Raw genomic sequence first — 20,914 nt, forward strand, 5'->3', positions numbered from 1 at the left:
CAATGCTGTGATGTTTTGTGATAGCTAAACTAACTCTCTGCTTAAGTCTTAGACTACCACACTTGCTCTTTATGTACTACAGGTTTCTCTTTTTTTAAAAAAGCTAAGTCCACCCCCACCCCCATTGCCATGGATTAATAGTTGCAATTTAGATCTACTTACTGTAGACATTTCCTGAAATTTTAAGAGTTGCTATAGGAACAGAAGTATCACTTAAACAGCCAAGTTGAGTAAACTGTTAAAAAAACACCAACCAACCAGAATAGCATTATTGAACAGATAGCTATGCTTCAACCTCACTCTGAGGATAGTGTGTTTAAGACTGATAGGCCCATATAGCGTTTGACAGCTCTGTGGCTAAGTCTGTTCAGGCATCTCTCCACTGCCTGAAGGAAGGGGAAACAGAACCAGCATAGGAATAGCACTTCTATATATAAAATTTTGTTGGGAAAAGAAGTGCAGATGGATGAAAAGGGACCTTTTGAAATCAATAAAGCCACAACTGCAAACACACTGATGCAAATCTTTTAAGGGATCCAAATTAAGGCAGCAGTAGCCCTTTCTGAAATATAGTATTGACATTTTCAAAATGGATGGAGCTCTCTTGAAGATTGGGGTTGCATATAAACAGCCACCTTTTTTTTTCTGTAGTACAAAAGAAGAATCTGAATGTTTCTGTTTACAGTGAGCTTTGTGGTTCAGTTTTGCATCCAAAATGGTGCGCTGGTGGACGTTTAGTTTTATATTTGCAGAACCTTTTAGAAACATCATTTTAAGCAAGAGAGTACAGTTCAGCTGCCACGCCTGTTTTGTATTCTGCTCTACATCCAAGTTTTATCACAAGCATTTTGGATTGCAGACTGCCTCACTTTCCCCCAGCTTCTCTTATTCCTCCAGCCCAGAGGAAAAACCTCAACATAATTACATGCTACAAAGCTAGAAAATCATTTATGCTGGAGGATTTCTTTTTTAAATGAAAGACTCACCCTAAATACAAAATTAGACATTACCTGACAACTGAGCTTTGTTCTTCAGCACATAGAGAGTGCTGTGGTAAATTTCCATTTGTTATTGCCCAGATTATTGTTTGGATTTGCTTTCTAATAACTTGGCTATTGTTAGTTCTTTATTTTCAGGAAACTAGTAAACAATTAAGAAGCCCCCCACCTACAAATCTATAGGCACAATCCACATTGTTGAAAAAAATATTGGGCACAAAATACTGTGACAAAGTTGTGGTCATCACAAAACAAACAAACAACCATCATCACCCAAGCCTGTTATTGTAATTAGAGAGCACATATTAAAAGCCAATATAAGGTCTGGTGCTGTTCACCATGATTTCGTTCTCCCATAAAAGCTTAATTGGCATCATTTGGGAGCAAGACAAAAGTCTCTACTGTGTGTTTTCATAATGTACCCATTTATTTGTCCTCTTTGTAGTAGCTGACAGCTTTTTTTTTTTAGTATTCTCAAATTAAATGTTCAAATCTTATTAATTTAGACTGTTGCAGGGGGAAAGTTAATTAGGAGTGAACAAATCAAAGTGAAGCTTTTTTATCTCTCAACAAAGCAGGGACATAATACAGCAAGCATTTAGACTGTAAAATTTAAGAAACTAAGGCAATGACACAGGCAGCAGAAGACACTCTAATTTTTTGGCCCCACCACTGTTTTTGTGGGTTTTTAAAGCATGATGAAATCCTAAGAACTCTGATCAGAGGAATGATGGTGGGATAAATCAATGAATAAATTCACCACGAGCAACAATGGCTTGTCACATAGCTTTCGGTTGTAAACAGAGCTATAACCTGCCTTACAAACATCTGGTCTAAGTAAATCACATTTTATTTTTACAATACCCTTTATTGCTAGGCCTGATTGCTTTCAGACAGAGAGGAAAGCATGGCTTTTAGACACTGACATTATATAACAATAGTAATAAACCTATGTTTGTTTATTTATTTACAGGAATAAGTCCCATTTGAATCAATGGAAGTTACGTTTGAGTAAACATGAATAACATTGTGCTATGAATTTGTAAAACCCAGATTATGCTAGAGAAAGAATAACGGTTGCATGACCTGCTTGTCAGAAGTAGTTAATGCAAAATAAACATGGGTCTTGAATATGTATTCCTATCCAAGCTTTCAACTGTATGTGCAATGTCAAGGGCAAAAAACACAGGACTTTGCAGCTGTTTAAAAGAAACACTGCCTAGCATTGGTTAAGCTTGCCTAGGCCATGGGCAGTGTTAAAGATGACTGACTCTGGAAAGGAGTCTATGTAAGGTGGAACTGGAGCTAATTCAAATGGTCTGAATCCTTTTCCAACTTGTTCTATGGTGAGTGACATATTCATTCTATAAAATAGTGAAAAGGAAACTGAAGACCTTTTTGTATTTCATTCTAATGTGACATCTTAATGCAACTGAGAACAGATGCTTCTGAAAAGGAACCGAATGTGCACAGTGTAGCCCAGGCTTCTTCTCACTGTTCTGCCAAAGTGCCACAACAGTGACTTGGAGAAACTTCCTCCAGGGAAATTAAGGAGTAGCTTGTTCTCATCCTCAATCACTTGTTCTTCTGAGATTTCAGAGGTGCAGTAGAACAGAAATAGGGAGAAGTGCAGATCTGGGAGCAGAAGTGGTGAAGCCATCTGCCACTGATAGAGCAACTAACTGATGGACTTTCCTTACTCTGGAAAGTGAATGAGGTGATAATGGTGCTTTTAATTTTTGCTATTTGTTGTGAAATATTTGCATCTTTGTACTCTAAGGGCAGATTCACACCATGCATTTAAATGGCTTTCCCCAAAGTATCATGGGAAGGTTACACAAACAGATTGTTAAAATCAGCTATATACTCTCTAAGCAGCCAAAATTACAACAGGAGGAGCTTTGGTCTCAAAGGAAGGTGGTACCTAGTAGCTGGACTGGGTTGTGGGGGAATTTGGCTTGAGTGGAGTTTTATTGAATTTGGCCTGAAGTATAAGCCTCTTAGAAGACAAGACCTTAGAAACTGCTATCAAGCATGTCTAAGATCTTAATATGAATATCAGTATTCCCATCTTAATGTATAAAATATTCCTTTAATAAACTACCTTAGTTCATAGTTCATTATGCTTGCTGTCAGTGCCCATCTAGTGCCTAACTATCATACCAAGCTACTAGGAAGTTTCTAGAACATTGTCAGGAAATGGGCAGCTGCAGGAAAAGGGTCACATGAAGAAACTCTTGAGTTACTCTGGCTGGGAATTCTAGGTATAGAAATTAATGAAGTTCAAAGATCTAGACTCGTGTTTATAAGAACTGGGGCTGAGAAACCATTTCCCTATACCACCTTAGTCTATGATTATATTTTCTTATTGAATATTCAAGGCAGGGGTGAAACTAGGCTTTATTTCACCCAGGTCAAAGACCCAGTTTGGCACACATCCCATGCACATTTGCGTGTGTGTGTGTGTGTGTGTGCGCACACACACACACACACACACACACACACACACACACACACACATATGCTGGGAGCCTCAATGGCGCCCCTCTGGAGGCTTCACCTGGGGCAACCCTCCCGGCTAATCCCTCCCACCCCCCATCATAGCAGTGGAGAAGGGGAACACCAACAGTCCAATCATTACAAGCAGATGGAAGACCTGGGGGAGAACTTTCAAAAAGCACACCAACTTTTTCTAAATGTTTGCTGAGAAAACTCATAAACAATGATTGAACTCATTATTTCTGAAGCAAGCTAAAGAGAATTCATTGGCTGCTGATATAATCCCACTCTGGCTGAGATCTAGTAATCTAGAGTTCACAAGTGGCCTATTACTCCTAACTAGCACAAACTTGAGATAATTTGTTTTTCACGCTAATTGTGGTAATGAATTGACAGTAAAACCATTTATAGCCCCTGGCAAAGGCCATAAGCCAGTCACTGTGGTGCTAGTTTATCTTATGTTCCTTTCTGTCACAAAGCATAAAATAAGTTTTGCCAGGAAATAAAAGATCTTGGATACCCATAAGAACAACAAAAAGGGGTGGGGGTGGGGTGGGGGGAAACCAGCCGCATGACCTCAGCTCCATCTAATGGAATTTTATTGTGAGGCTTGTTAAACTTTTCCAAGCAGAAATACTGACAAAACAAAAGCTTCTACAGCCACCTACACAAATCTCTTTGCTTTCGGAAAAAGAACACTTCTTCAATCATCTTTGCTCAAGAAAAAAAGAAAAAGAAATTATTCTTACAAGTTCTCAAGCCAAACGTCCCCCACCACACTGTTTTCTAAGTGACTGGGAGTTCCATGCTTAAACAAATGGATCTGTTGCCATCACTGTTAGTTTTGCTCTCAGGCTCAGAACTAGAATTGACAACAAGTTTGATCAATGTATCAAGATTCACGGTTCATCAAAGCACTCTTATTGTGGATGGAAGTAGTTTTATATTTGCTGGTGAGAGTCTGCTCTGGTCATAGGCGCCGACTCCATGGGGCTTGAGGGGGCCCGAGCCCCCTCAAAAATTCGTTTGGGGGGGCTCAGCCCCCCCAATAATCTCGGGCGGCGGTGGGCGCGTCCGCGGCTTTTATAGGGCGCCCGGCGGGCACCAGCTCGATAACGGGCACCGGCGCGGCGGGGGGCGCCGGGCCGGGGGAGGGGGGCGGCCGGCCTGTCTCCTTGGCAACCCCATTGAGCAGCGCCGGCTACCCTGGGAGGGCCATCCCCCCGCGCCGCCGATCGCCAACACCGCCGACGCTGTGGCTGCCCGAGCCCGAGCCCGACCCCGACCCGGAGCCCGAGCCCGACCCTGAGCCCGAGCCCGCCAGTCAGTCAGGAAGGAAAGAGAAATGGGGAGGGAGACGAGGGAGGAAAATTGCGCGCAGGGTGAAGAAAGGAGAAGGGCGAACGAGACGAGCTTCCAACCCAAAAAAGGGCTGGAAGACTGGGAGGATGCAGGATCGGGAAAGAAAGCGACGCCTCCCCCGCCCGCGACGTCGCCCGCTTGTCATTGGCAGCGCAGCGGGCGCCCAGAGGGGCTGGGCACCGGCGCAGGGCCGCTCCGCAGCCGCGGAGGACAGCTGCGCGGCTAGCAAGGTGTGCCGCGTAGAGCGCGGCCCTTGTGTGGCCCGGTGGCCAGGCAAGCTCGGGCGGGGACCCCCATGCGAATCTAAGACGGGAGAAGAGGGCAGAGCAAAGGGGGTCCCTTCCCCAACCTCCGGCTCTGAGACTTCCCTGTGCCCCAGAAAAGCGAAAGGATTTTCTCTCTTTTTATATATATATAAATATTTTATTAAGTTTTCAAATACAAAGTTAGAAACATACACTGAAGAAAAAAGTAAAAGAACAAGAAAAAGAAAAAAGAAAAAGAAGAAAAGAAAACCAACCATTCAACACATTTTTTATATAACTAACTGGACTTCCTCGCATCTCCCTTACCCTGCATTCTTTATAATAAAGATATCAGCAAATTATTACCTTGTTTCGTACCTTATTTTGTACTTTTCAAATACTATACCTCTAAATTTAACATACTTTTCATCAGTTACTTATATCTTAAATTAAACATAGTATTACCTTAGATTTTGACCTTTTCTTACTTAAAATATAATTTCCTGTTTCCCAAATCTAATTGCTGAAGCTATAGTTTCCGAATCGTGTAAATTTTTAACATTCATACAACTTATATTGTTTTTGTAAATAGTCCTTAAATTTTTTCCAGTCCTCTTCCGTTGTTTCTTCTCCCAAATCTCGGATTCTGCCAGTCATTTCAGCCAGTTCCATGTAGTCCATCAATTGCGTCTGCCACTCTTCCAGTGTGGGCAAATCTTGTGTCTTCCAATATTTTGCGATAAGTATTCTTGCTGCTGTAGTTGCATACATAAAGAAAGTTCTATCCTTCTTTAACACTTTCTGGCCAACAATGCCCAAGAGGAAGGCCTCTGGTTTCTTGGGAAAGGTATACTTAAATACCTTTTTTAACTCATTATAGATCATTTCCCAGAAGGTCTTCACTTTTGGACAAGTCCACCAGAGGTGAAAGAATGTCCCTTCAGCCTCGGGCGCGCGGGTGCGTTTCCTAAGAGAGTGAGGACCCCCGCCTCCTCCCCACCTGCTCCCTCGCCAGCCAGCCAGCCGCGCGCCCTAGCCGGAGAGCCCCGGCCGTCCCCGTCGCGCAATCGGCTGGATCTCCCTTCAGCAGGCCGTGCTCACAACTCGGCCCAGGGACCCCCAGCAGCGGATCTCCGGCTCAGCTGAAGAATCCGGCAACAAGCCCCCTCCTCCCCAATCGCTCCGCCGAAATACGCTCCAAAACCCCCCAGATAGGCCGCCGGCCGCCAAGTCTAGTGGCGCCCTGAGCGAGGGTCTCTCCCCAACACCGCCACCTCGAACTGTGTTCTCCCGGCTACCCGAGCGAACCAGCGGCAGGACCCCGGTATGGGCCCCCCCAATATTTTTTATAAGTCGGCGCCCCTGGCTCTGGTATAAAACTGGACCCCTCTCATGTGAGAGTAGTATTATTAGACAGTCTAGTGCAGGGGTGAGCAAACTTTTTCAGCAGGGGGCTGGTCCACTGTCCCTCCGACCTTGTGGGGGGCTGGACTATATTTTTTTTTTGGGGGTGAACGAATTCCTATGACCCACAAATAACCCAGAGATGCATTTTAAATAAAAGCACACATTCTACTCATGTAAAAACACGCTGTGAAGGTAAGCTTTGCTTCTGCACATGACTGTGGCATGATGGGAAGCTTTGCTTCTAAGCTTTGCTTCTGCACATGATGCTACACAAACTGTTCTAATACTAAGACAGTCCTTCATCATCCCAGAATGTTCAGTTCATATTGAGTTCATGAAAACATTACACTCTGACCTGTTCTTAATGCATAGTTGACCACATCTATCGGAATGTAATTGTTTAAGCTTTGCTATATCAATCACTAGTTATAATTTAATTAGGAGGTTTTCATGCCTGTCTAGTTCTGTGCTTCCTTTCCCAGCCTTTAATCTATTGGTGATTAATGCCTATATGTAATCTTTGCTTTGTACTTGTGTTAACCAATCAGCAATGAGCACATACGTGGCAATTGCTGTAATATTCAATAAAAGGGACTCCTCGAGACTTGTTCGAGAGATGCCTCCCACATGACACTTGCTACTCGTCTGTCGGTTATTTCAACCCAACACGCTGATTCCCAGACCATCTGCAGGCCGGATTTAGAAGGCGATTGGGCTGGATCAGGCCCCCAGGCCTTAGTTTGCCTACCCATGGTCTAGTGGGTGTGAGACATGAGCCCAATAGTGCTTCAGAGGCTGGGATAGTATTTTATACATGTAGGCACTCACTGAACCTATTTCTGAGTTAATGTTGGTAGGGCTGCACTGGAAATTATTTCGCCATTTGGGAATGTGAGGTTATATAATCATATTTGTACTCCAATGTCATGTTTACTGGATTTATCTTCCTCATTCTTTACAAGATGATGGAAGCTACTAGCCCTGTAACCTGAGCTGCATTTGGAATTAACTGAGTTTTAAATCATGGGCAAAGCAAATAAGATAATGAAAATAAGAGTGAAAAAGATAAGCAGAATGAGGAGTCAGTCTTGCTGAAGCCACAGGTACTGTAATTGCTCACACAAATCTCTCACTGACATAGCCTCTCCACCTTCTAGTGACTTCATAAATTGTTTATAATTGTAGCAAGGTCAGAAGAACCTCTCTTACCAGTGACTTGACTCTACAGATGTCTGGTAATGGAGTCCCTGTATTAATGGATGTTTTGCTGAAAAGATGGACAAAATGTCTTGAAAGGCTAGAACTCCTATGCTTATTTTTCAAATACACAACTGGGAAAGAACTCCAAACTTAATCTCAGGAAAGTGAGATGATGCACTGTTAACACTGCTGAGCATTATCAGCTCAAATAAGTAAGCCAGCTAAATCAGAGCTCTTGGATTTGAGGCAGTGAGCTGTCCCATGTGCTCCTGTAGCTGCATGTTTCAGGTATTTGTTTCAGGTGGAATTCTAGCCCTGCTGCCTCTTCCTTTTCAATTTAAACGTAATTATTGTTGTTGAAAGACTTGAGTTAGGATCATGATCTTTGGACTGGTGGTAGACAATAATATTGTTAACATTGCGGCAGGTAGTCCTCAAGCTGATGGTCTTGTGACGTTACATTACTGTTTTTTGCCGCAAATCAGACTTTACTTTCCAGTGGGTTTATTGCTATTCTAAATATAGGGACAAAGGGTTGTAGCCAACAAAGTCATCCCATTAGCACAAGGACTTCTACTTGCCCTGTGCAAACCCCCCCCCATGTGCTCTGGAGGGTTGAAGAACGCCCAGAACAAATTGTGGGAGAGGAGCACATGGAGAAAGGAATGCAGAAGGAGAAGTCTCATGGCACAGGTAGAAGTCATTGCACGAACAGAATGACTTCACTGGATACAGCCCTAGTAGTCTAAGATGTCATCCCCCCCCCCCTACAAAATTTGCTTTCCAATCTTCGTATTTATTTTCCTTGTCCTAGATCCAAAGCACAGTGTGTCCATGTCCCCAAGAGTGGTATGAAATTAAAGCAGCACAACAGATCTCTTTTGAAACTGAGGGAGTTTCATAATCAGTTTTGTAATATAGCATGGAGGTCTGTTATTCAAAGACCAAGATAGAATTAACTGAGCATTCTCTGGTCACCGGCAGGACACTGCCTAACACCATTCTTTAGATCTTATTCCTTTAAATAGTCTAAATTTTCTGTAAAATTGTCATCCATTTTCTATAACTCAATTAGCCCTAAATTACTGAACAATTTGTAACCCAATCCTAAACTATGTGAAGCTCAGAATATGATCCTAGCGGTAACAGGAAGAAACTAACCCAATCTGAGTTTTCCATAAAATAGGGGTCTAATAGAAGGAGATTCAGCTTTAATTCCTCCTTTGGTTCCTAAGATGCAGCCAATTAACCCAGTGAATGGTAAACAAATCAAAGTTTGAAATGAGTTTAGAGGCTGTTGTACATATAAAGAGCCGCAGGGGAGTGTTTCAAACTGGCTAGAAAATTATGCTTCTAATCCAAATAATCAATATTGCAAATAAAAACAACTTCAGTTCAGGATCACTGCAGCACCAGATGGCACTACCAGATCACTACATGTTCATTTGGGAGGCAATCATAGTTAAGTGGAAAAACAAAATAGAGCTTTTTGTGGCCATAGAGATCAGAGGCAAATGGCATGATGGGGGATGTGCTCACTTGGTTGAATTGTAGAGTTGGAAGGGACCACAAGAGCCATCTTGACAAATCCCCTGCAATGCAAGAATCTTTTGCCCAGCATGGGGCTGAAAGCCATGACCCAGAGATTAAGAGTTGCTGCTGCTTACTGGCAATGGGGAGTGGGGGAGGCAATAGGGAGGTTGGTGTGATGAAAATGGACTGGCGAAGCTAATCTGAAGCCCCTCTCAGTTTCTTTCCTGGGAAGCAGCAGTGACTCAGCTTTCAGAAGGCCAGGGGAGTGCCATCAAGCTGTCCACTTCGGGTTATATTTTCATATCTCATTGTGTTGGGAGGGTTGTGTGCCCACATTTATTCTAGGGCAGTGATTCCAAATGCCTCCTCTCCCCACCCCACTACCGCCCAGAAATTGCCAAGGGCCTTGGTGAATCACTCCATCATTTTTCTGCCTGCTGGAGAAATTGTATTGTGCTGTGCCAGATACTCTGTGATTTATAAATATTGTTATTATTCCTGCTTTTATTTCTTACATATTGTATTCTATTGCATGACAAATGGTATTCCATAGAAATTCAAATATTTTGAATATATAGCAGTAACAAGTAAGAATGGGAAGCCTGAAGTCCATGTGCCCTAATAATTGACCACCAACAAGCTGTCCCTTCAGAAGTCTCAGACAATTCCATTTTCTTATTCTCCTGACCTAGGTTCACTGTGCAGTATCAAATCAAGAAGAAGGCTTGCCATAAAAATGCAAAATGAGCTCATTAGCTGGTTTTCAGCTGCAATTTTTCACTCTTAACTAGATGCTAGAAAGACAGTTATCCATTACAGTCCTGAAAGATGCTCAGGTTGGCTGATAAATTTATCATGCACTTCAATACTGAAGCTTCCTAACATTAAAAACTATTAGGGTCTTCATTGGATGGTTACATAATAAGGCTCTCAAAAGCAAAATAACAACTTATATGATATGCTGCTGAAAACATTTGGTTTGTATCTTCTTTTTAAAGAGAGATTTACTAAATGCTGTGATAAAAGAACAAATATGCTGCCTACCAGAATAGACCTACCACAGTGATGAGTGGCAGGCCTGTGCAATTACGCAAATTGCCTACAATACTCAGAGCTTTAGGCCAATGTAATTATCATCTTTCCTAAAAAAAACACCACAAAAAAACAAAATTCCCATCAAGACCTAAATATATTTTTGTCTTGCCAAAGTTATAGTGACTGTACATATCATTTTCTGTAACTGTGCAACTCTCTATGTGTCTTCTCAAATGTAAATCACATAGCATTTGGTGGCATTACTCCCAAGAAACTTGGTACAGAATTGCAGCCTGTGAGCCACATAAACATTGAAAGCATGCAATTGCAGAAACTACAACTGCCTTCCAGCATCCTAAATCCATGAGGTCAAAAGATCACATCTCCATATGCCTGAGATCTCTTGATCACATGGGTTCATCCTTGAACTGTAGTTTAACCCCTCATGGAGTTACAATTCCAGTAAAATTTCAGATAAGGATCTTTAACAGGAAACCAGAAGGCTGGGTAGAAAAGGCTGTGGGCAGCTTTAAAAATTATAATAGTGAGCTTGTGCTGGACATCAATGAGATGGTGAGCCAGTTTTGGGAACTGAATTATGAAGCAGGTTAATGATTTTCATAGTGGAATTTTGGATAAAGGTGAGTAGGCTGAGCAAAGCAAGGTCAGAGAGGATAACATTATAGAGGTTATGGAGGGAGAAAGGCAGAGCATGAACTAGAATTTTAGGGACGGGACAGAAGTGAATGGGCAGGATTTTACCATTTTGTGCAGAGAGAATCAATTTGAAGCAGGCGTAGATAAGCTGCTTAACAAAGAATAGGGAGCTTTTCATGGGGAACAACAATAACAAAAAATATAAGCACTGGAGAGAGAGAGACAAAGGGAAATTAATCTGTGAAGAAGCAGTGGGAGTAAGAAGTTAAGGGAAGATAAAGGCAATGCTTAATTTACAACAAAACCCCCAAAAACTGAGAAAACGTCCTGAAATAAGGTTTCCAGAGCATGGTGCCATATTTTATCGTGGAAAGGTTTTGTCTGGTTTTCTGGGCTGTATGTTGGGCACATGAGTTGCCATATTACATATAATTAACTTTCAATTGTCTAATAATATATAACAAATCTCCTCCTAGTCACAATTCTTAAAAAGTGACCAAGAGACAACCATTTTTTGCACACCTTGAAGTAAGGATTGTATGTTCACTCTCATTTTTTAAAAAAAAAAAAAAACACACATTACTATCAGTAGAGAGAAAGGTAACTGGAATCGGTAAGACCAATGTTAACTATCAGCTATGTGGCCTGTCAGATAGTATCAGTTAGAAATGCAAAAGAATCAAACTTTGTGTCCAGTCTTGATCACAGATGATACCAAAGGCAGCAAGTATAGGGAGAGGAATGAGCTGACTTAGGTGAGTCATAGAGATAAATAGGTCAAAGACCGCAATCACATCCATCTGATGAGTTATGTGGCATCAGAATAATTTTTACTTACCATTTTAAATGGTTCTTCTTTAAACATATTTTTTTTCTGGAGCCATGACATTATAAAAAATGTAATCAATCTGCAACTACCTTGCAAGAGAAATCGAGGAAGGAGATGCATTACTGCTGTAGCCAAGCTATAAATTGGGTTGTTATGCCCCATGACTTTCTGTAGTTTGCTTAAGTACATTGGTCTGAAGTGCAGAATTGCAAAATATTCCACAAATGTATTTTTCCTTTCCCCCTCACTTTGCAATGATGGACTTTATATTGTGCTCCTCCTTCTGTGTTACTTTCTGGTTTAGCTATGCACAACAGTGATTTGGAAATTCGGAGCACCAGGCTCTTAAATAAGGTATGTATTATGTTTGCTCCTGATTTGATAAATGATTTAAAGCAGCAACTCCACAACAACTTGGAGTGCGTTTCTCAGATTAGTATAGAGTTAGTAACGCAATGAGTTTCCACAGCTCTGCTTCATTAAAATGAGATACAAAAAGCATAGCATGTACTTATAGTCAAAATTTCAATGGATTAATAGCTCAACAAGTGTTGTGAGACAAAACAAAATCTTCTATCGGCGAGACAGTTTGATTCGGGGTAAAAGAAAAAATAATTAGGAGCAAAGTCTCCTAGGCTTCTTTTCATTAAAATGTTAGACATGTACTCTTTTGTCATGTTCCAGATTTACAAAGCATGGTTATTTTCAGGGTCTGTGCACACATACTCCAGACCTCCCCCTTTGCCTAAAGCAGAAACAAAACAATGTAGAACTTGAAAATTCATTTTCTTTTACTTTCCAACAGATACATTGATTCAGTAAAGGGTATATAGTAATTAACCCTAGCTTTTGTTTTGTGGGATCATGAAAGCAATAACATCCAAATCTAATAACACCCAAAGATTGGCAAACCTTGTTGGATAGTGGATTTTCAATATTAGTCTGTGCATTAAAAGAAACTGCAAAACTAAAGTGATAGGATTGTGTTGTTGTTGTTGTTGTTATTTATACTCCACCCATCTAGCTAGGTTTCCCCAGCCACATTAGGCAGAGTGAGGTAACTGTCTCAGGTGGCAAATGGTGGAGGATGGGGCAGTCACAGTAGCCCCCCAGTTGTTTGCCAATACTGAAATAAGATATAAATTGTCACTCTAGGTATGTGGAAAGGGTGTGTGTGTGGCAAACCACTCTTCACCCCAAGGAACAAACTATCTTGGTCCAGCTGTGAGTGTAAAAAGCTTTTAAATGTACCGTAAACTAGTGGTTTTGCACAAAAAGCTATCCAGAAATGTCTACAAGTACACCCATGAATCAAGGCAAGACAGCTGGGAGACGGCATCGAGGTCATAGATTTGCTACAGGCTATTGTGTTGTTGTTTAGGCCAAAGCAAGTGGCAGCCTGAGGACATTTAATAGGAATTATGCACAGTAGTGAGCCAATCAAGAAAAAAGAGCTCACTGTAAATATGTCATCCGAATAAGACATCTGCCACTGGGTTGTGGCAGGGAAATGTGCCCTTATTTCCTGCTCTCTCTGTGACTAGGAGAGCCACTGATAATTTCTGATCTTATTCTTTCTTTTTAAGGTTCACACTAAAATATTTCAGTCACAATAGATCTTTATAACCCAAAGAATCCATAAATGAAGCAGCCATCACCTAAAATGAACATCCAGTTTAAATTATAGCCCTTCTGATGTTTCTACACACTAGAACAGATGCTTTATTTTGACAGGGTTCAGATTTCCTGAAGGATTTTGTGTTTGGCTAACTGACTTCCACTACTAACTGTAAATCATAGTATACAGCCCTAGGAACAGTGTTTGCATAGGTGACAAGGTGAAGGGACATTCACTCTCCCCACTCATTGAGCAGCCCCTATGAAGTCTGAGAGCAAGGCATAATAGATCGACTGAGGTGGTCATACCTTTGCTATGGTCATTTGGAGACACATCAAAATGTGCTCAACCATTCAAAGTACAAGGGTTATTCTTCCCAGACCAAGCAACAGTACAGCTCCATTTGCTCAGCACACATTAATTCTCAGACTCCTGCTTTAATAAAAGTAGTAAGGCTTCAGGCAATGCTTCTCTAAGAAATAAAAGCAGTTGCCAAACGCAGGTAAAGAACAGTCTTTCTGCAGAAGTGTTTCAAATTTAAAGGCTAATTAAATGGAATCTGCAGGTTAGCAAAATCAACTATATTGCAAACAAGGAATCACCATACCGGCTGCAAAGACACCTGAAGGTCATACATTCTAAACAGCTTTACTGTTCCAGCATACACCATATGTCACATTCTTAAAACAGTTTCTTGCTGTGCAAGCCAAAGCCCAGTCTACTCAGAAGTAAACCACATTGGATTAATGGTGCTTCCTCTTAGGTAAAGGCCTACTGAACTAGCCAATTTATTTATATATATATATATATTTTAAAAATGGCTCTTTAGGACAAGGACCATTTCTAATTACATCAATAGCCTATTATGTAAATCACTCAATGAATTTCTACTGAAGAATAATATAGAAATCAATATAGGAATGTTTAGATATTATACAAGCGGTGACCATTTTGCACGCATTCAATTGACGTGTGTCCAACGCGTTGGTCATTTTGGACCTGGAAGAGGGCAGAACGGGGACAGGACAGAACAAGTAGGGGCGGGTTGTAAATAAATACTACCAGTGGCCAGCTTCCATATTAAAAACAGATTAAAGCTTAAAATTACAAAAATAAATAAATGGTGGGTCCTAAAAATACACATTTCAGCTCGCTGAAAGCTGTATAATGAAAGTACCAGACCCATGCCTGTGAGGACTTCCACAACTTAGGGGAGGCCACAAAACCCCTCCTGGGCTGCTACCCTGAGCTTCTGAGGGCAAGAAGAGGGCATCCTCTGCAGATCTTAGCACCCAAAAGGGTCTGTAGGGAATCAGACACTCTTTCGGGTATTTGGGCTTTGAATCATTTAGGGCTTTAAACACTAATATGATCACCTTGAATGGGCCTGGAAACGAAATGGCAAAACAGGGGTTATATGTGCTCTGAAATGAACCCCATCCAGCAATTCTGTCTGCTGCATTTTGGAGCAATTGAAGAGGAAGCATTTGCTGATGATCATGCTCCTCTGAAAGGTCTTCTCTTTGTTAGTAAGTTCCACTCCTGGGCTCACTTACTTGGGAGGAAGCCCCATTAAAGTCACGCTGACCTACATTTTATCCTCTTCTCATTAAATCTGTAACCCGCCTGTAACCAGTCCAGCAGGTCCTAGGCCTAAAAAGTGCATGAAAGCAGATGGTGCCATCTGGCCTCGTTTATTTACTTCTAAGTATATGTGTAAAAGTTTGTGCTGTTAGATGCTTTTTGTACAACTATCTCTCTCTGTTTCTCACAGCCCCCTGGAGGGCAGGAGGAATTTGGGCAAGATAATTGCTTCCTCCCCCAGCTTTTCCCACCACAGCAATTTCTTGAGAAAGCATTAGCATGAAGGCTACAAAATGAAAAGTGCTTTCTTCCACTGTGCTGGAGCCTTAAATGTGAATACGTAGATCATGCATTGGGGTGCTGGAAGTAGAACAAGACGAGGAATGGGGGGTTTCTTTGGTGGAGAAGGATTGTGAGCCCACCTGTGATTATGAAAATGTGTCTTTTGTAACAGAGCCTCTCCTATGAATGGCCTTACTATGCCATTAAAATATGGGGAGGGAGAAGGAGAAGCTGTTCATAGTCAAACTGCTACTGAAACCTATGTGTCTGGGGAAGCAGGAGATGGAAAAGAAAGGAAATACATAGCTGTCAAGTGTCCCTTATTTGAAGGGACAGTTCCTTATTCCAGCGCCATGTCCCGCTGCTGTCCCTTATTGATGGATGTCCCTTAAATGATGTCCCTTAAATTTCAAAGGAAGCAGCTCCTCTCCCTCCCTCCCTGCCGGCCAGGGAGGAGGGAGGCTCCAACTGTGTTGCTTGGCTGTGTTGCTCACCCAATAAGAAGTCTAAGAATGACTGGGGGGTGGAGCTTGCATGCCTTGTGTGTGGGTTAGTTAATGCAAGCTGAGGATGTTTTTGAATGCTGGACGGCATTTTGTTGCACGTGCTGCTGCAAACTTTGCAGTGCAAAGCGAGGCTGGGGAGCCATCTTAAGTTGAGGCTGCATAGGCCTTGTGGTGCATGTGATTCAGATTCTATTCAGTTGAACCTCTGGTTACAAAGTTGGTTGGACAGTGTTCTCGAAGCTACCAGCATGAGTTTGACCAGACTGCAGGACAGGAAGACTGGAGTGCCTGGAACAGGTGAGGCTGCAGGTCCCTTATTTTGGCTGCTGGTCCCTTATTTTCAAGGCTGCTGGTCCCTTATTTTCAAATCTGTAAATTGACAGCTATGGAAATATTACTTGTTCAGTGGTGAGAGGGAAAGCATATACAGTAAGCCCTCAAATTACATAGGGGTAATATTTCAGGGTTCATGCCTAAACCCAAAATCGCATATAGTCAGAACCCATTGGGTGCAGTGGTGGGTAGGATTACCAAAGTCTTTTTTGCCTGGTTGCCTGCTCATTTTCTGCCCCCTTTATATATTTATGTATATACTTTTGCCAAGCACTCAAAGCTGAATGAGCACGAGTCAATTGTGTGTAAGTTGCAGGCTAGCTGTACTCTGAGAAATTATTTTATTACTCAGCTGTTATTCTAGTACCGTAGATTTACTGACTGATCTTGGGCTGGCCATGTATTTCTAGCCTCAGTATTCATTGGCTGTAAAGTGGGACTAATGTAGTCTAAATGGTGTATATACAATACAGTGCATATATGTTATCATGACAACAAAAACTAGCAACACCAATCCAGCACAAAAAGGGTGTTTTCAATGGAATCACAAATAACCTTAAAAGCAACAGTAGGGTTTTGAAAAATTTATGATAGTTTTGAGAAAAGAGGACATCAAGTGGTAGTTGTTTGTAATTGCAGCTGGATGCATATAGCATACAGTATTTATTATTGTAATACTGTAGTCCCGACCTCTGTGGATTTAGCCCAAGGATAAAACTCTGTTATTACACACACACACACACACCATTTTTGTTCTCTATGCTAAGGAGTGGGAAATGGGTATTATATCAAGAAAGCATTCTTGCCAGTTTTGAGATTTACATTTAGTCAGATATGCTTCATATTGAGGTAGAAGTGTAAGAGATTAATATAGAACTCTGCATTACGTTGTTTAAACTACATGCTATGCAGCCCTCCCTGTTGCATCCTGTGTTATGTTTTGCCTAATACACTTTGCTTCAGATTTCCAAGTAGAACCTGGGTGCTGCCCATGGGCATAGCCGGGGGGGGGGGCAGCTGCCACCACCACCTCCCATCAAGTAAAAGAACAGATACTTAACTGACCGATCACATTGGTTCTGCTCCCTCTAACAAAAGTCCTGCCCCTCAGCCAAGTCTTGTCCCCCCCCCAACAAAAATCCTGGCTATTCCCATGGTGCTGCCCTGAAGTTTTTTTAATCAACTAAATTTATGATTAATTAGTATCACACTGTGCCTTAATAACAGAATGAAAACACAGGACACAAAGGTAGAAAAGCTACAAACTCATTTCTTAATATAAACTTGACCAACCTGATTACGGGCCATGAATTACCAGTCTGAGTTGATATGCTGGGGAATTAAATATCTGCCTGAAACAGCTACTGAATACTCTGGGTCTGGGAAGCCAACGGCTTTTTTTGCTCATTTAAATGCTTCAAAAATCTGAGATGAAAACAGAAATTATATATTCATAATTGCAAAGCCCTCATGTGGGGGCTTTGGCCTACTGTTACATAATTACAAGAGCCGGTGTGATGTAACAACTATGAAAACAGCAGATAATGACAATTACAGGGTGATGAAAGCAAACAAGATGGTCGTGAAGAAAAGAATTAATGTGTTGCTATAGACACAGAAAGCACAAAGGATTCAGCCCAGTGGTGTTAACTGCTGATTGAATAAAGAGGAAGGTGGTCCAGCAGCTAAAGGAACATTGCTAGTTTGCTGGAAACTCTCATTCATATTCACCCAGATGGACCAAAAATTGAAAGGCCATATTTTTTTCCAGAAATTACTGACTGAATGAAAACAACAATATATCCCAGAATCCTCTGCAACATCATGGAGTTCCAGACACATTATTGGTTTATGTGGGGCTGCCTAAACCTCACCTAGAGATGCATAAAACTCTGAGCTGTTTGCACTTGTCCCTCCATCTGAACAAAGAGGGCCAACAGGGACGGCTTCACCCTTTCCTTCAAAGCACTGCTGTTGTCAGCAGCAGCTTGGATGAAGGAACGTGATGCTTATCTCTAAAACCCCAAAAGGCTCAGGACCCAGGTATCCATTAGAGTCCTCCAGCAGTTCTCAACCTGTGGGTCCCCAGATGTTGTTGGACTACAACTCTCATCATCCCTGAGCTCTGGCCTTGCTAGCTAGGGGTGATGGGAGTTGTAGTTCGACAACATTTGGGGACCCACAGGTTGAGAAAGGCTGCATTAGACCAAGGGTTGCCAACATGGCACCCTTCAGATGTTGCTGGACTACAGTTCCCATCAACCCTGACCATTGGCCATGCTAAATGCTGCTTGGAGTTGGAGGGCACACCATTCGCTTACCCCTATGCTAGAGAACCGCCAACCATACCATTCTGCCTGTTCAAAGATATAATAATCAGACGGTCTCTTATAGTTTTGAATGGCATCCACTGAGAGAGCATCTTCTCTAAGTTGCTGTCGTGTCTGGACTCTTTGGTGCATGTTTCTGTAGAATCATAGGCACTCCCATCACTCTTGGGCACAGAAGAAATACCTGTAAATGAAAACCAGTGCATTGGGGAGAAAGCTTATAGCTTAATAAGAGCTGTTCCACCAGGCCTTTTGCCAGGGCACAGCCTGACCCCCTCCTCTGGCAATCTGCACAAAATTTTGCTTGATGGTTGCCATTAATTTGATTTTAATTTGGTTGCCATTAATTTGATTTTAATTTGATTTAATTAATTTTATAATGAATGTTTTAGAATGTTGGACTATTTTGATTGTTGTTAGCCGCCCTGAGCCCAGCTTCGGCTGGGGAGGGCGGGATATAAATAAAATTTATTATTATTATTAATCTGTTCCACATGGTGCTAGTTTGCTACTCTGATGAAGTTGTTGTTTTTAATTAAAAAAAACATGCACAAGGGAAGCATTAAAAATAATGGTGTTCCAGCTGTAGTTTCTTTCAGGATTCTGCCTCTAGCCTACAGTGCCAGGCAGACACCTCTGGCAAGCCCACCAGCTTCTGCATGCTGGCAGCTAGTAATCAGTGTCCTAATGCCTCTGATCCAGCCGTAATGACAGCCATTGCTGGATCCTTTCTCAAAGAATTTGACTAAATTTCCTCAGAAGGTACTGCAGGTCCTTTGGCTCTCTAGATGAAAATGAATGCAGAAGAGCAGCCACCCCTTTAAGCTTCGCTGTACGCTTTTAATAACTTTCGTATCACGCTTTGCCGACAGCAGCATACAGTAGCTGGTTGAGTAATTATCAGCTCCCTGCGTTCCCCGAGGTTCATAGCCAATCTGACATTCAGAATAATCAGATGAGATTGCTTGGTAGTTCAGAGCAAGTAGGACCATCTGTATCTACATATATTATTACTGCTTGGCAGGTCATAGAAGATTTCTGACAGCTTGAACCACAATTAAGTTAAGCAGAAATGTTCAGTGGCATTTGCTCCTAGATGCCTGGGATTGCAGCAACAGGATCAGGCTGCATGAAATCCAAACACACACCCTCATATGATGTGTGTATTCTTTTAAAAATTTCAATATATCCAGTATGCATGCTTCGGCAGTATGAGTGTTATGTAAACTGTCGTTAGAATCCCTCTAGATCAAACGGTGGTACAGGAATAATTTGGGCAATTCAGTCAAATTTGTTTTGTTCAGTAAGGAGGTACATAGGCAATAATTACAGTTCCCTCAACATTTGCTTACCTATACAATATTATGCAATGAAATAGTACTGCGGGATTTCCACTTGTGCAATGGAACCTCTCCCCGCTGCGCCCTCCAAGTCTCCTCCAGAGGGTTGAGAACCCGGGAACAGATTTGGTGCGTATGTGGGGAAAGGAGAGGAAGGGAAAGTTTCCTTGTGCAATAGAAAGTCCTTGTGCTAGCGGATCTGCCTCATGGGATATGCAATCCTAGCACGGTTACACACACATTTTTTAAACAATTGCGTTGGCAGCGTGAAGTGAACCAGGGGATCAAGCCTTTCCCCATCTTCTGAATCTGTGAGGGGGGGGGGGATAAAAAACAGATAAAAAACTTGATCAGGTTTCTTTAGTCCCCAAAACAGTAACTCTGCTCCAGAAAGAACCTTGAGAAAAGTTCTGCTCGCACTGCTGCCTGCCTATATAATTTGGTTCCTGCCAGGCTGCACTCCTATCCCTGTTTATCTGGTCTCAGGCCCCAGGGTATTTTCTGCGTAAACTGGATTGCGCGCCAGAAAGCGGTGCCTCCCGAGGCAGCTCTCTACCAGAGAGGGCGCTGTGGTTTCAGAACGCCTACTTGGTTTCCTCTTGGTTCAAACCCTCTATTTCCTCAGCTACTGGCGTGGACGTTGGGCGACGTGATGCTTCCGCCCGGCGCCCTCAGCTGCTGAGTCTGCCCTGAGAAGACTCCGCGCGCGCTTAAGGCGCACGTTGTTTACTTTGGCCGCATGGCTTTGCAGAGCTCGGCGGTGAAATTCCGCAGGATCCTGGCTCATTTCCCTCAAGAGCTCAGCCTAGCTTTTGCTTATGGGTCCGGGGTCTTTCAGCAAGCGGGTGCCTCTGCCGCGGAAACGGGGGTAAGTGGGGCTGGAATAGACTCCTAGGACGGGAAGGGGCGAGTCCTATGCCTATTATTTAGCTGTAAAACCTGCGAGCGATCAAGCGGCGGCGGCCGTTTTTGAAGTTGTTCTTTCTGCAGCCTTCCTGAGCAAGGTGGTGGGATGTGTGTGTGTTTTAAGAATTACCCACCCTTCCCCGATTCTACCCTCATGAGCCCAGGAAAACATAATAGAGTTCCCCTCGTTTTTTCACCATATGCTTCATAGCACCATCCATGCAACACAATCTTTAATTGCAGGTAAAAC

The 20,914-nt window shown here is 42.3% G+C and overlaps 1 protein-coding gene across 4 annotated transcripts in view; it reads left to right on the plus strand.

The window, feature by feature from the left end:
• The window catches only part of TAMM41 (TAM41 mitochondrial translocator assembly and maintenance homolog), a 141,959-nt gene that overhangs the window by 84,824 nt on the left and 36,221 nt on the right, over window positions 1–20,914 (plus strand). The window contains exon 1 of one of the 4 annotated variants that reach the window (XM_081177106.1): window positions 20,409–20,626. The exons of the other annotated variants lie outside the window; for them this stretch is intronic. Within the exon in view, the coding sequence (XP_081033232.1) occupies window positions 20,498–20,626 (129 nt within the window). The 5' untranslated portion in view covers window positions 20,409–20,497. Of the gene's footprint in view, window positions 1–20,408; window positions 20,627–20,914 lie in introns of those variants that run through there. 4 annotated transcript variants of the gene reach the window in all.

The sequence above is a fragment of the Podarcis bocagei genome (assembly GCF_964188305.1).
Source record: "Podarcis bocagei genome assembly, chromosome: 2".
In the NCBI taxonomy this organism is placed as follows: Eukaryota; Metazoa; Chordata; class Lepidosauria; order Squamata; family Lacertidae; genus Podarcis; species Podarcis bocagei.